Source organism: Sinohyriopsis cumingii, chromosome 6 (genome assembly GCF_028554795.1).
Source record: "Sinohyriopsis cumingii isolate HCF-2022 chromosome 6, ASM2855479v2, whole genome shotgun sequence".
Classification (NCBI taxonomy): Eukaryota; Metazoa; Mollusca; class Bivalvia; order Unionida; family Unionidae; genus Sinohyriopsis; species Sinohyriopsis cumingii.
In genome coordinates, this window is record NC_142966.1 from 44604633 (window position 1) to 44621145 (window position 16513).

The window sequence follows — 16513 nt, forward strand, 5'->3', positions numbered from 1 at the left end:
ACCTTTGAACTGATAATGCTGGAGATCAGTGTCCATGTGGAATTTAACCCTTTCATTTGATACTGCTGGAGATCAGTGTCCACGTGGAACCTAAACCTTTGAACTGATCATGCTGGAGATCAGTGTCCATGTGGAATTTAACCCTTTCATTTGATACTGCTGGAGATCAGTGTCCACGTGGAACCTAAACCTTTGAACTGATAATGCTGGAGATCAGTGTCCATGTGGAATTTAACCCTTTGATCTGATACTACTGGAGATCAGTGTCCATGTGGAATTTAACCCTTTGATCTGATACTACTGGAGGTCAGTGTCCATGTGGAATTTAAACCTTTGATCTAATACTGCCTGAGATCAGTATCCATGTTGAACTTAAACCTTTGATCTGATAATGCTGGCAGTCAGTGTCTATATGGAATTTATGCCTTTAAGCTGTTACTACTGGAGGTCAGTGACTATATGGAATTTAAACATTTGATCTGATATTGCTGGCAATCAGTGTCCATATGGAATTTAAACCTTATTTATGATACTGCTGGAGATTAGTGTCCATGTGGAACTTTAAGCCTTTGATCTAATACTGCTGGAGTGTCCATGTGGAACTTAATCATTTTGATCTCAGGCACTTGGAGATCAGTGTTCATGTGGAACCTAACCTTTGACCTGGTCAAATATGGAATATGCAGACTAACTTGCATAGTTTCATCATTATAAAAGAAACTGTCTCAAACTTAGGCAAAAAAAAAACAAGCTCTAAATTAAAATTTCATACATGTACATGAAAAGGAACATATCCACAATTTTAATATTGTATGCTTCATCATTTTGCCAGTGCATGCCTGACCCATGTTTAATATTACTTTTTTTATGCAAAAACTTTCTTCTTTCAGTCAGGAACCTTGACCTTTGATCGTTTGATGCCTAAACCAATGGGCTTCTTTATTCATCAAGTGCAAGTCATCCCAAGTATGATTCAGATCTATGATTTAGAACTAATGTCACTCTGTGGAAACTATTTTTCTTCCTTCAGTGACAGTGACCTTAGTTTTTGACCTTTTAATCCAAAAATCGATGAGCTTCTTCCTTACCCAAGTGTAAATCATCCCATCCCATCAAACTGACCTTGACCTTTCATTTTTTTTAAACCCTGAAATCAACAAGATGCTTTCTTACGAAAATGCAAGGTATCCACAAAATTTGTTAGCTGTAGATAATGAAGAATTCAAGGAAATGTGCAGAAGACATTATCTTCTTTCAGTCACAGTGACATTGTGTATTGAACTTTTGACCAAAATTTATAGGGTTCATCCTTACCCAAAGTGTGAACCATCCACAAAATCTGGCAATTTTGAAATGATGGACTCATGTTATCCTGCAGAAATAAAACTTAGCAAATGATGACTAGTTGGATGACAAACAGCATAACATATCATGTTCCACCTTATGCCAGGAATATCAAAATGTGTTTTTTTTATAAAAAAATAACCTATAGGTTAATGAACTGTACACAGCTTTCATGAAGAAAGTAACATCCCAAAGTAAACTTTGTTTTCTCTTGGCAAGTGCTCATAGGACAAATTAGGAATGGAATAAAAACTATTTGTGGTGTTTTTTTGCTGAGAGTAATATTAATTAGAAGTTCAATATGTATGTTATATCTTTCAGTAATTAGTTTAATTGGCTTCATTTCCCTCCTAACTTAAAATTAAGTATACAGACTGATATAACAGTTCTAAAACTGAGCCAGACTTGAATAAAGGTGCATATCATTTGCTTTTCACCTTGTCTTACTATAAGAAAGAGTGTCAAGTTACTGCAATCAACTAAAGATGGAATCCCTATTTCAAACTGGGCTCAGATCTAAACAGTGTACTGTAACAACTACAGCTTACATCTAAATCCCTAAAGCTTTGCACTCTGCATCAATTTCATGAAATAATTTCATCTGGATTTTCAAACTAACATATATAACATATTTTGATACACACACAAGAAAGTGTTACTTGATGGTAACAAGAAACTCTCCTTCTGTCTAGTCCACACTGTATTTAGCTAGAGAGTAAAAGCTTGAACATGAACTTTAATCAAGGTATGGACAGACGATGGTCTTACATGTATACAGATCAAAATCTGATCGTTGCAATAAGTATCCTCCAACTCTGACTCAAGAAAAACCAATATTAATGCTCTAACTCATAATCTGCAACATTAAATTAGTAATGAATGGATACAAACAAAATGGTAGCAAACAGCTGTACTCATGAAATATATTATACTCAAAACTACAGTGTAACATCTCTTAAATCATTAGGCCAGGAGTATATGCTCATTTTCAATTAAAATGGGGTAGAAGACAAATTTTATGTTATAAATAATTGAATCAAAGTCGACTTTTGTATCAACCATTGCTTAAATATGCAAGAGAAGCCATTGTTTTGCATTGGCTATTAGGCATGAGCAAATGGGTGAAATTTGGACTTCTGTTCTCAGGGTTATTTCTGTATTGGACCTTTGAATTTTGCCTGATTGTCTCCCTTTTACCCCAAATCCCAATGTTAACCTAAGATTTGTGAAGGTTCATCTGTCTGTGTGAAGTTTGGTCAGGACTGCTTTAGATGTAATGAAAGTAAGTCTAAAATTCTGAGAAAAACTCTGGTCCTGGAACTGCCAATTTTTGACAAAAGAAAAGCAAGTTTCAAAATTGTGATCTTTCAAACGCATTCTTTTAATGTGTGTAGAATTCTGCATTACATGGCAACATTGTAAAGCAACATCCTTGTTCTTTCTATACCACCCACTTGGATCTATCGTGATCTGTGATGATGCAACAGGCCCTGGAAAAAGAGTGCTACCTCACAATACAAAATCATGTTTTGGGGTCTTAATAAGTTAAACAGCCATTGGTTGGATAGAACAAGTTTGGTTGTATAAGGGGGTGACTAAATAGGGATTGGGTAGTGCTGTAACCTTAACTAGAAGTATAATTATGTGCATAGAACACCTATGCCCCACCACAATGACTGAAAACAGAACTAAACACAAACCATAGCTTGAAAACAGTAACAGCATAAGCCCTATGAGTGTCTTGGTGTCCTGTAAAACGACAGCTGGAAAAAAAAGCAAAACTCTGGTTATGATAGGTGGCTTTTCAAGGGAAGTGACCAATATGGGAGCTTGGAACGTTATTTTAACTCACCCATAAGACTGAGCATCACTGAGAAATGATTCATCACGCTGTCGATATTGTTTAGGAAGATGCCATTTTCCAGAAAACCCAAACTCCACTGATGACAAGAACAGCAAGCTTCCAATGACTGATGGCCACATGCCTTAATCTGAAAGAGAGCAAAACCAAAATAGAAATTCTGTTTTAGCATGCAGATTTCATTCTCTTCTCTTTTTTCCAATAAGCTAAGTTTGTACACCTGCATCTTAAGTTCAATCCCAGGCTATAGCATGCATAAGGATTAGTGTTCACCCATTCCAGGTCAAGGTCAAAGCTTGTAAAGGATAGAAAGTATATATATATATATATATATATATATATAGTTTCATAAATTTCATATGAAATGAATGCTATAAGATTATCTGTGTATCAAATTCACTGTAAATGAGCACTCCTGGAAGTTTCTGTGTATTAAATTCACAGCAAATGAGTACTCCTGTGAGTTTCTAACAATAAATTCACTGTAAATGAGGACTTATGGAAGTTTCTGTGTATTAAATTCACAGCAAATGAGTACTCCTGTAAGTTTCTGTGTATCAGATTCACTGTAAATGAACAATCTTGTAAGTTTCTGTGTATCAACTTGACTGTAAATGAGCACTCCTGTAAGTTTCTGTGTATCAAATTCACTGTAAATGAGCACTTCTGTAAGATTATCTCTAGCAAATGTACTGCAAGTGAGCACTCATGAAAGATCCTCTATGTGTCCAATACACAGCATATAAGCACTCCTGTAAATTTCTCTGTGTATCAAATACACTACAAGAGTGCTCCAAGAGTGTGGCAGTTTATAATGATGTTGAGCACTGGGGCATCATGCCGCAGACATGTATTATGATGTCCCACCCAGTCTCATTATCCTGACACCAGACAGACCAGTCATAACACTAACCTCTTAATGCTGAGTGAGTAGTGAGACAGTTGTTAGTTGTTGCTGTTGTTGTTGTTGTAGGGTTTAATGCCATTTTTCAGCACAAGATAGGCTATACATGGCGGCCAGTATTACTAGTGGAGGAAGAACCTGGGAAAACCCTGGAAAGAACCACTGACCCATGTGAAGCTACCGGCAAGCTTTCTCACTTATCCACACTGGCCAAGCCTGAAACTTGAACCTAAGCAGACAGAGGTGAGATGGCAGTGATCCATGACGGAGAGTGCTTTAAACCACTTGGCCGCTCAAGGCCCCCAGCTGTTAGTAACATTTTTGTAAGTCTTTGGTATGACTTGGCCAGGGATCTAACCCATGACCTCCCACTTCTGAGGTGGGTGCTCTAACCACAAAACCACCAGAGTGGTGATCATGTCAAATAGATAACATCATTATGTAATGATGACCATGTCAAATAGATAACATCATTATGTAATGATGACATCATTTAAAGCTGCAGTTTAAGCTTTAATTTTACAAAAACATATGTAAGGGACCTATCATTTAATCTTCTCAGGAATGGTACCTGTGCTTTTCTTTCTAACCAAGATATTTTGTTTCTGTTTTATATGAATATACCTTTTCCCGCTATTATAATGAATGCAATTAGGTATTTTTCCATCTAAAATAATGGATACAATTAGACCTTTTTCAACTGATATAGATACAATTAAATCTTTTTATCCAGCTATTATGATTGATCCAATTAGGTCATTTTTCAACTAATATGGATATAATAAAGTCTTTTTTCCATCTAATATGATAGATACAATTGGATCTTTTTACATCTAATATAATGAACACAATTACCATAATTATTATAATAGACCCCCTCCCTTCTAATCAACACCCCTCTTATTTTCCACAAAACAAGAAATTCCTACTTTATCAAGGCCTTCTGATCCATATATATCCATTACGGGTATATCCAAATAATTAAACCGTACATAAATAATCCAATGATTTAAAAAAATCAAAACAACTTAATTTACATGTTTTCAATCAAACATTGATGAAAGGTATTCAACACCCCCATCTCCTTTGGAAATTGCACCGCCCCTGAATCATCTATTCAATAACTATAGTATGTCTTTTTCTCATCTAATATGATTCATACAATTAGGTCTTTTTACTAAAAATCTTGGCAAAAAATTTTTTTTTTCAAGCTATTTGGGAGCCCAAACATTTTTCAAACAAAACAATTCCCATGCCACCATTAAATGATTGGTCCCTAATCTTAATAAATATCAATAGATTCTAGAGTTTAGAGTAATTATTCATAAAAATAATAACTAAAGTGCTAAGAATACAAAAAGCTGTCATACTTTCATGAATTAAGTGCTATATAATGCAAAGTCATTATCATGTATCATGTACTACATCACAAGGCATTATAATACACCTGCCATGGATAGTGTTATAATGAGAGTATTGTAATGTATCATGTACTACATCACAAGGCATTATAATACACCTGCCATGGACAGTGTTATAATGAGAGTATTGTAATGTATCATGTACTACATCACAAGGCATTATAATACACCTGCTATGGATAGTGTTATAATGAGAGTATTGTAATGTATCATGTACTACATCACAAGGCATTATAATACACCTGCCATGGCCAGTGTTATAATGAGAGTATTGTAATGTATCATGTACTACATCACAAGGCATTATAATACACCTGCCATGGCCAGTGTTATAATGAGAGTATTGTAATGTATCATGTACTACATCACAAGGCATTATAATACACCTGCTATGGATAGTGTTATAATGAGAGTATTGTAATGTATCATGTACTACATCACAAGGCATTATAATACACCTGCTATGGATAGTGTTATAATGAGAGTATTGTAATGTATCATGTACTACATCACAAGGCATTACAATATGCCTGCCATGGACAGTGTTATAATGAGAGTATTGTAATGTATCATGTAATACATCACAAGGCATTATAATACACCTGCCATGGACAGTGTTATAATGAGAGCATTGTAATGTATCATGCACTACATCACAAGGCATTATAATACACCTGCCATGGACAGTGTTATAATGAGAGCATTGTAATGTGTCATGTACTACATCACAAGGCATTACAATACACCTGCCATGGACAGTGTTATAATGAGAGTATTGTAATGTATCATGCACTACATCACAAGGCATTATAATACACCTGCCATGGACAGTGTTATAATGAGAGTATTGTAATGTATCATGTACTACATCACAAAATAGTATATGATAACTCCCATGGACAGTGTAATAATGAGTGTGTTCTTAAGTATTGTGTACTTTATTAAAAAGCAGGATACTCCATGGCTTCCACTGACAGCATTTCAATGTCACAGAGTACTGTACATCAGTACTTCTAGCAACTCAAAAGCAAGGATAAAGTAGGGCTTCTTGTTTCAACAAGTAGACAAGGAAAAACAAGATTTTTTTAAGGAACTGACAATCTAGTGTCTGAAAAGAATCTGAATGAATTCAAGACATTTCTTCTTTTTAACTGTTAAGTGTTGAATCCATCTCTGATATTCTTCAACAATAACAAGATTTTTAAACTAGCTATTGTGGTGGCCATATTGGAAGCAAGTTCAGCACCATTTACATCATAAGAAGTCTTTCAGTAAAATCGCCATACTGATTTGACCATCCATTCTAGAGAAGTAGCGATTTTCAAGATGCCTCTGTGGCAGCCATATTATATGTCTAAGCAGCACAATTTTTATTGATAACCAACTAGATATCATAAGAAGTCATTCAATAAGATTCCTATACTAATATTAGCATCAACTCAAGAGTAGATGTTAATATTTGAAAACTTAAACTTAAACTTCAAAAGAAGCACATTTATTTGATAAACAGAGTAACATAAACAGAGTCAGTGCGAATGATGACTTGTTCCTAGGCCGCATGAAAACCCTTGGTAGGCCGCATGAAAGCCCTTGGTGGGCTGCATGCGGCCCATGGGCCATAGTTTGCCCACCCCTGATTTAGACCAACCGGACCATGGGATGAATAGTGTGTACAGTTTCATGACCATCCTCAGTATAAATAACAATAACAAACTTGTACTAATAGATGGACAACAGTCAGCAGACAGCAGACAATGGATGACAGACAATCCCATAATCCCTCATGTTCTATAACAAGCAGTAGTAACAAAAATGGGATATTTCATACAGAAAATACTAATAAATTAATGTAAATTACTGAAAAAATAAACTTTTAATTTGACTTGCCTTCAAAAGCTTTAATAAAAGCATGCTCTCTTTAGTCCATGTTTCCTATATTATCTTAAACAACCATCTTTCCTTTTCCCCCAAAATACAGAGAGGCAAAACAGAATCTTCTCAAAACATGGCTACCCAAACAGCCATTTTATGATATTTTGACATAAAAAAATTAAAATTATGGATAGTAGTGTCATTTAGGAAAAATACGGAGTCTGACAAAAGCAGAAGGAAAAAGTAAGACAAATACAAAAAACTAAAGCAGCTGGAAAGAATGAGCACTACTAACATACATCTCATTTTTCACCACTACATTATGTGGCCACTATTTTTCTTATCCCATGAAAATGAAGCATAAATTAAATTTTTCTAAAAATATGAAAATGCAGATCAAAATCCTGATATCTCAAATTTTATTTAAATATTTACACACAATTATATTCAAACATTTAGACTAATAAACTACTGACCTTGTCTTTTCACTACACTTCTCTTCAAACTGTTAGTATAATACACGCATAACTATTCCGTACAGCTGGGTGCATGATGTTCTTGAAATGAAACTACTTGATCAGCACACCTTTATAAAAGCCACTTAACTTTTTTTTAGAAAATATCATGAGCAGATCTGCAACAATGATTATCACCTATAATCTCAAATGCACTTAACCTTCAGTAACACTTGATAGCTATACTTAAATATAATTAAATTTCTTACTTACATAGCTGTTTAAAAAACAATTAGAAAGATACTGAGATAAGAACAGCTAATATTCCATACCTATTTTCACACAAAATACAAATCTGACACATAGCAACACAGACCCATATCTTCTTTTGTGCCAACACATCTGAACCTATGCAGTTTGTTAAAAATAGTCAATAGAACATAGACCCAGATCTGCCAGCATATTCTGCTAACAAGATCTGGGTCTATCAGAACATAACCCCAGACCTGCCAGAACATTCTGCAACAACAGATCTAGGTCTATGCAGTTTGTTAAAAATAATCAGTAGCACATAGCCCCAGATCTGCCAGCAAATTCTGTAACAACAGATCTGGGTCTATGCAGTTTGTTAAAAATAATAAGTAGAACATAGCCCCAGATCTGCCAGCACATTCTGTAACAACAGATCTGGGTCTATGCAGTTTGTTAAAAATAATCAGTAGAACATAGCCCCAGATCTGCCAGCACATTCTGTAACAACAGATCTGGGTCTATGAAGTTTGTAAGGATTAATCAACAAAACAAACATACCCACTGATCTACTGCTGCATCATGTGACAAGAGATTGAGGTCTATGTTGTTTCTAGTACAATCTTGTATGCAAGTACATACAGTACCTACTCAAGCTTGTAAGTTACATGGACACCATGAAAACCAGATTACACTCACATGATTTAAGCTGCACTTTGCAATCAATTTTTCTCAAATTTCATCCAACATTGTAAGCTGCTTTACCAGACTACCTCTTCATAAAGGGCATACAAGAATTGTGTTTCTTTATTTGACTTGCATCTTTATCTCTTTGATGACGTTATTGTGGATTTAATACCATACATGCCAGTATATCATGTGGAGGAAGAATCCAGAAAATTCCCAGGGAAGAACTATTAACCCGCAAGGTCTTTGTCTCTATGTAAAGTACACTTACCCACAAAGGACAACATTTAAGAATCCTTTTTCTTCACTGGGCCTACATGTAAAGTACACTTGTCCACAAATGATAACGTATAAGAATCCTTTTTCTTCATTTGAATTACATCTTTGCCTCTATGTAAAGTACACTTGTCCATAAAGGACAAGATGTCATGGTCTCTTGCATATAATTTGTAGACTTGATTTATTGAGTGATTTAATGGCACATCAGCACATGAAAGGTTATCATGCTTGAGAAACTGGAGAAAAATGTACTGTGCAGGGACCACCATAGGAGTGATCTGCCCTGGTCCTGGAAGGATTTTAACCAGCATCCTTCTTGTAGGAAGTTTAGCATTCTAACCAGTTAGATACCTAGTTCAATCTATGAAGCCGCTAAGAAGAACATCACAAACATAGTCCATGCAGCAAAATCAGCCCACTACAGTACTAAGATCATGGAAAGTTCCAGCTGCAAAGAGCTCTTCGAGATTACTAACAAGCTAATGTCAAAGAACAAATGTACACCACTTCCAACTACCTTCTCTCTAGTTGACCTTCCAGACCTGTTTGCAAATTTCCTCTGTGACAAAGTACAAACCATTAGAGATAAGCTTGACATCACAATTTCAACGGACTTGTAATCACCATACAGTTGGGAATTTGAATGGCAACCACTGGCAGCATCTGAACCTATCATTATGGATTTAGTACATACAATCATGATGAAGAGTCCACCAAGTACCAAAGTCATGTGAACTTGATCCAATTCCAACATCACTGCTGCTTGAGTGCTTAGATCCAGTATTGCCTTCACTGATGTTATTAATACCTCTCTCTCATCTGGGGAATTCCCATCATTTTTCAAAACTGCCTTTGTAATGCCTCTGCTGAAGAAACCAGAACATGACCATAATGATATGAAGAACTACCACCCAGTTTCTAATCTCCCATTCATATCAAAAATCTTAGAAAAGGTTGTTCTATCCCAGCTTGTATCTCATCTGAATTCAAACAGTCTTTTTAGCAATGTACAATCTGCATATCGTCCTTGCCACAGTACTGAAACTACTCTTCTAAAAATAGTTAATGACATTCTCTCTGCTTTGGAAAGCAGAAAGATTACAGTCCTCACCCTCCTTGATTTGTCTGCAGCATTTGACAAAACAGACCATGACATATTACTTCACCGTCTCCAGCATGTATTTGGCATTCATGATATAGCCTTATTGTGGTTCAAGTCCTACTTGGTCAACAGGACACAAATTGTGTCTGCAAATGGAATACACTCCAGCCCAGTTGATCTATGTTGTGGTGTTCCACAGGGGTCTGTTCTTGGACTTGTTCTCTTCATTGTATACACTCAGCTGCTCTCAAGTGTCATATATCATCATCCAGTGTCTCACCAGTTGTACGCTGATGACACCCAAATATGCAAATCTAGCCACCCAACTGAAGTTGATGCTACCATCCATGGTGTAGAGAGGTACATTTCTGATGTGAAATCATGGATGACATGTAACAAGCTACAGATGAATGATGATAAAACTGAGGCCATTCTGATCACAACAAAAAGACTTTCTCAGTCACGCCCTTTACCTCATACAATAAATATCAGTAACACCAACATTAAATTCACACAGTCAGTATGAAACCTAGCTGTCAATCTGGACAGTACTCTCATGTTGCATCAACATGTCATGAACATATGCAAGGCTGCATATCTTGAGCTGAGACGCATCAGCTCCATTCACAAATATCTTTCAGCTGATGCCACTAAAACACTTGTATGTTCATTAGTACTTTCAAGACTGGACTATTGTAACTCAATTATGTCTGGTTGATCTCAATATCTACTTCAGAAACCTCAAAACACAGCTGCTCGGATCATACTTAGAGTACCATGATCAGAGCACACCTCCCTGCTGCTTTGTACCCTACACTGACTATCTATTCAATCCAGAATCAAACACAGATTTTTTTCTCTGTGCTACGTTTCACTGATGGACTCCAGTCCAACATACCTATCTGACCTCACCCATGTATACACACCAGCAAGATACTTATGCTCCTCTTCTGACAATCATATACTCATTATTCCTACTACAAAAATAAAGTCATATGGACAACGTTCTTTTGCATACCAGGGCCCAGCAATGTGGAATGAATTGCCCAATGAACTTAGACACAAAGACACAGTGATCCCATTCAAGAGTGCTCTTAAAACTCACTTATTTGGACTGCAAGAACAAACTTAGGACCTAATAATGTTCCCTACCTTAAATATTTACAGCATGTTTTTATGTTTTCTAATATCATGGTGTTTGTTTTCTGTAATAATATCATTATATATGTTTGTTTTTGTTTTTTTGTTTGTTTTTTTATGTTATAGGTGTTGTCTAATGTTGTAAAACACTTAGAGCTTCTAAAGATTAGGCGCTATACAAACTCCTCATTATTATTATTATTATTATTATTATTATTATTATTATTATTATTATTATTATATTATTATTATTATTACTATTATTATTATTATTATTATTATTATTATTATTATTATTATTATTATTATTATTCTACTTGTGTTGCAATCAATTAGCCCTGAATCTGATATCTTGATGTATTATGGGTTTATAATCTGCAGCTTGGTAGATATTAAACAATGATAATTACTTATACACCTGTTCAAAGCTACAGTGACTCAATTGTAAATCATAAAACATAGGTTACAGAGACATTCTTTGGTTGTATAGATGTAATACAGAAAGAGAATCACCCATTTATCAAATTAAATTACTGGAATATAAGCAGCACCCAATGAACTTTATCACAAAATTTGCAACAAAATCACTAAAGCAAGACATACAGATCACAAAGACCCTTTAGCAATAAATATGTACAATTTCCCAAGAAATTTAGCTAAATGCTAAAACTTCATCAAAGCCAGTAAAAGATTAAATATAGGTCGCAATGAGCTTCTTTAGTTGCAAGGGTGTTGTAATAAATAACAGATGCATATTGCCAATTTCATTAGTAATGCTTGAGAAATGAAAACAACATTTGAACGAATTCACTGAGGCATAAAATATGTTGCTATGGTGACCTTCTACTGAAACAGAGTAGAACTGCTCATCAAGTTAAATTCCCTCCCCAAGTTTCATGATCTAGATAGCAATATACAAAACATCTATGTGGTCATGAGCTTAATGTAAAAGCTCAACCTAAGCCAGTCAAATGTTATCCATAGTGACCTTTTTAATATGGGTGCGGTATGTTCTATGAGAGATATATACAAACACCATGTTTAATGATTTAAGCATCAATGAAAAAACATAATTGAATCAAAGAAAGTGAAGTGTGAAATGATAACTGACAGTTGCCTACATTTAAGATTTGGATGTGGTACTCATCGCCATGCATTTAGTCCTAAAGTTTCAGGTATAACAGTTTTATACAGGAAGAAAAAAATGATGTGGTCATGCAGTAAATGCATAAGGCAACAAGTCAAAGTAACCTTCTTTTCTAGTTTGATGATTCTGACATGAGCAGTGTTTTAAATTTAACCCAAATCAGTGAATCATGCAATATGGATCACAGTGACCTAGTTTTGTGATGAGGGTGAAGTTTCTCATCAAGTTACATCCAATAACCAAGTTTCATGATTCTAGGCATGTATTTAGTGTACAAAAAAACCTATTTGGTCATGATCTATATGCAGAAGTTCAATGTGAACCAGTAAAACTTGAAATTTAAGTCACAATGACCTTTTGTTGCAAGGGCATGGTACTAATAGAATGCATACAATTATTTAATTTGATGATTCAAGTATGCTTAGAACTTTGAGAAATAAACTCAGAATACAAGATGAAGTATGAAATATGAGAAACAGTGACCAACTTTTGTGATGAAGGTCACAATAGTACTAAGCAATATGAATCCCCTGACCAAGTTTTATGAATTTTGGTATAATTGTATATAAAATGCAAGATCTAAAACTAAATCCAAGCCAACGAAAAGTGCAATGTAGCTTACAGTGACCTTCTTTTGGTGTAGGGGTTTTGGCCTAAAACGCAAAATTTAACCAAAGTCATAGAGCTTAATCACAAGGTAAAAAATATACTATAAAGAAATGTGAATAGCAAAATGCACATTTATATGACATGTCTAATAAACTTATAAAATATCCAAGATATCTTAAACAGATGCAGAAGTATAGATAATCAATGGATGGATGGACAGACAAATTGATAAATACATTTAATTACTGAAAATTAAAAATTGTGCATAGCAAAAGGCACATGTAGCCCACTAGTCCAATACATGTACCAAGTTTCAGGGCAATATCTTAGCCTCAAAGCTTTTATACAAACATATTTTTGGACAGCTATTTGGTTTTTAAGAGCCCTTAGCACATTACTAGCATTATCGTGCCAAGAAAATGTGATCTGAGTGCTTTTCCCATAGACACACCATGGCAGCTGATCTGGAATAGACTGTACAGTTATTAATTTAATTCCAGGATGTCTGGAATATGAGTCCAGTTCTGTACCAACTAAGCTACCACAACCAGTCTTATAAACAGATAGAAGGACAGATGAACAGTGATAGCTTTATCACTCCATATTACACATAAGTTGGTAAATAAAATCGAAAACACAAAAGTGAAAGTCTCCAACAATGAGGGGCCAAAACTCTGCTAAAAGATGATGCTGAATATAAAACATGTACCAAGGAAACAGTGACATGTTTAATATGTACCGAGGAGAAATTTACATGTTCAACATGTACCAAGGAAACACTGAAAAACATGTTTAACATTGCATGTACCAAGTAAATATTGACATGTTTAACATGTATCAAGAAAACATTGACATGTTTAACATATATCAAGGAAACATTGATATGTTTAACATGGGTATTATTTGAAAGAAACAAATTTCACTAAATATTCCAGACATTTAATCTTCTATGATAGATTTGCCTGCAACACTTATTCCGTGGTTCATAATCAGTGGTTTCAGCTTGGTTTGATGCTCATTGGCACATTTACACATGAAAGGTTTTTATTCTCTGTTCGAAAGCAATTGGAAGAAAGTGCTTTCCCAAGGCTAACATCACAGCAGCCTGATATGGCACTCTGGGCAGGATTCAAACCTGCACCTGTCTGGTCACTAGTCCAGCATTCTAATAACTGATCTGCCATGGCTCTTTTTGGTATGCAATGATACTTGCATGAAATGTGGAAGAGTCATTAGGATTGAAACTTAAGTCCTCATCTCTGTAATTTAAATTATCTCCTCATATCTGAAAATGTATCAATTCTTTCAGCAAGTGCAAAAAGATATCTTTACATAAACATTTACAGTCTGGTGGTTTACCCTATTCTATTACTGGCAATCCTATCCAAACCTCTGTGCAGAATCAAGAGAAGAGGTTAGAAACAAAAGGTGGGGCAACCAATATTATTTATCATCATTCAGTGACCAAAATATTTTAGAAAAAATTGTGGGGCACCATTAATGTATACCTACATATTGTTTGCTTTTGATAACAGTACACCAGACTTGGTGGTTCCTGTAGTTTGCACACATCCTATGATGTTGCAACCTAAGATATTAATGCACTATATATATATATATATATATATATATATATATATATATATATATATATATATATATATATATATATATATATATATATATATATATATATATATATATATATATATATATATATAAGTCCAACTGCAAGCAACACAGATCCCGATCTGCTGTCACATGATGCACCAGTACACCAAGGTCTATGTTGTTTGTTTTACTGACTACTCTTAATTACATAGACCTACATGTCCAGCTACTGGTGCATTATGCGACAGGAAATCTGGGTCTATGCAGTTTGCAGCTGGCCTTGACTTAAAAGCAAGTATAGAGAGTAGCATGTGCAATGAAAGAAAATACCATGAAACATATATTCCAAAAAATGTGCTGAATCACTTATGCATGTCTTTTTTTTTTCTCTCACAGAACAGAATAATTTGTAGTCCATGTCACTGTCTTCATTCACATTTTTTATGTAACAACATCCTTCCTGAACTGAAGCAGGGGTAATGCATGTACAAACCCCATTTCAAGTTTGTTATATTTTGGGATTTAGGTCTAAATACAATTTTCAGTTATTCAGGATTGTGTTAGTGTACTGTTAAACCCTATACATGCAAACATACATGCAGTACTCACTTCCAACTGCAGATATCTCACCAATATATATATATATATATATATATATATATATATATATATATATGAAGCATTGATTCCTTCAAATGTAAAAATTGCATATACTTTTAGTAAGCAGAACATATGGTCACTAAATCCAAGTAGTAAATTAAAGTCACTCAAATGCCAACTTTTAGCTGTCATTGTATACAAAGAAACATAGAAACAATCTGTAAATATAACTCTTTCTTCCATGGTTTCCTGCAATTGTTGCTCAAATTTTTAAGGGAATTTGACGTAAGATTAAATTAATTCCACTTCTAATAAGGCTGAATGACAATTTGACATAAAATGAAGGCCTCTAACAAAGCTGCGAGACAGTTCTTGTGCATGCCGATAACAATCATCTGAAGGCGAGCATTGTAAATCACATCTGTTTTCTTGCGAGTGAAACAATGAAGCCAGCTTACAAATCAAGTCTAAACTAAAAGTTATAAGTGATGGGATCAAAACATTCACTAAATGGGGGAAAAAATATTCTGACTAGTTATTTCTGTACTCAATCATTAAAGGTCAACAAAAGGCATGGAAAAATGGAGATGCTTGAAAAAGTTACAGAGAATTTTTTTTCTCAAGAAGCTGATCCTTATATACCATTGTAACTACAATTCTGTATGTGAAACAGACATCTCGACACTTTCCATTTTTACCTCTATATCTTTGATTAAGTCTCTATGGTAGGGTCATGTGGGTAAGGACTGCCCTAGAGTCAGGTTAGTTTTAAAACAGAAATGAATACCCAAACATTTTAATCTGAATATTTAAAATTCATGAATATTAAAACAGAAAATCAGTATTTGACCTTTTATGTGTTTATCTAATAAGTAGTAATACATAAAACCAGACTCATCAGTCCAATTGCTGACCACAGCTGACCCTTTAGCAGCATCTTTTAAAAGAAACAAGTTGAAATATAAACAATATAACCATGAATTAGTTTTGATGAGAATAACTTTGAACCTGCTAAAACATCTGGAATTCTGACACCAACTCAAAATGTAAACATAATATCAAAGTGATCAGTCACATTGCCCATATTTGCATTTTCTATTCATTGCTCATTTTGGCATTTGTCAAAAACTAATGATTGTGTGTGTGTGTGATTTGGATATTTAACAAAGCTTTAACAATTTTTCAGTCATATCACTATTATGTCTGCAGTGTGACAGTTTATAGCAATGTCT

At 34.6% G+C, this 16513-nt stretch overlaps 1 protein-coding gene across 1 annotated transcript in view; it reads right to left on the reverse strand.

The window, feature by feature from the left end:
* Positions 1–16513, reverse strand: part of LOC149796829 (transforming growth factor-beta-induced protein ig-h3-like) — a 205823-nt gene that overhangs the window by 121947 nt on the left and 67363 nt on the right. The window contains exon 2 of the mRNA XM_089960290.1: positions 3197–3335. Within this exon, the coding sequence (XP_089816416.1) occupies positions 3197–3327 (131 nt within the window). The 5' untranslated portion in view covers positions 3328–3335. The remainder of the gene's footprint in view (positions 1–3196; positions 3336–16513) is intronic.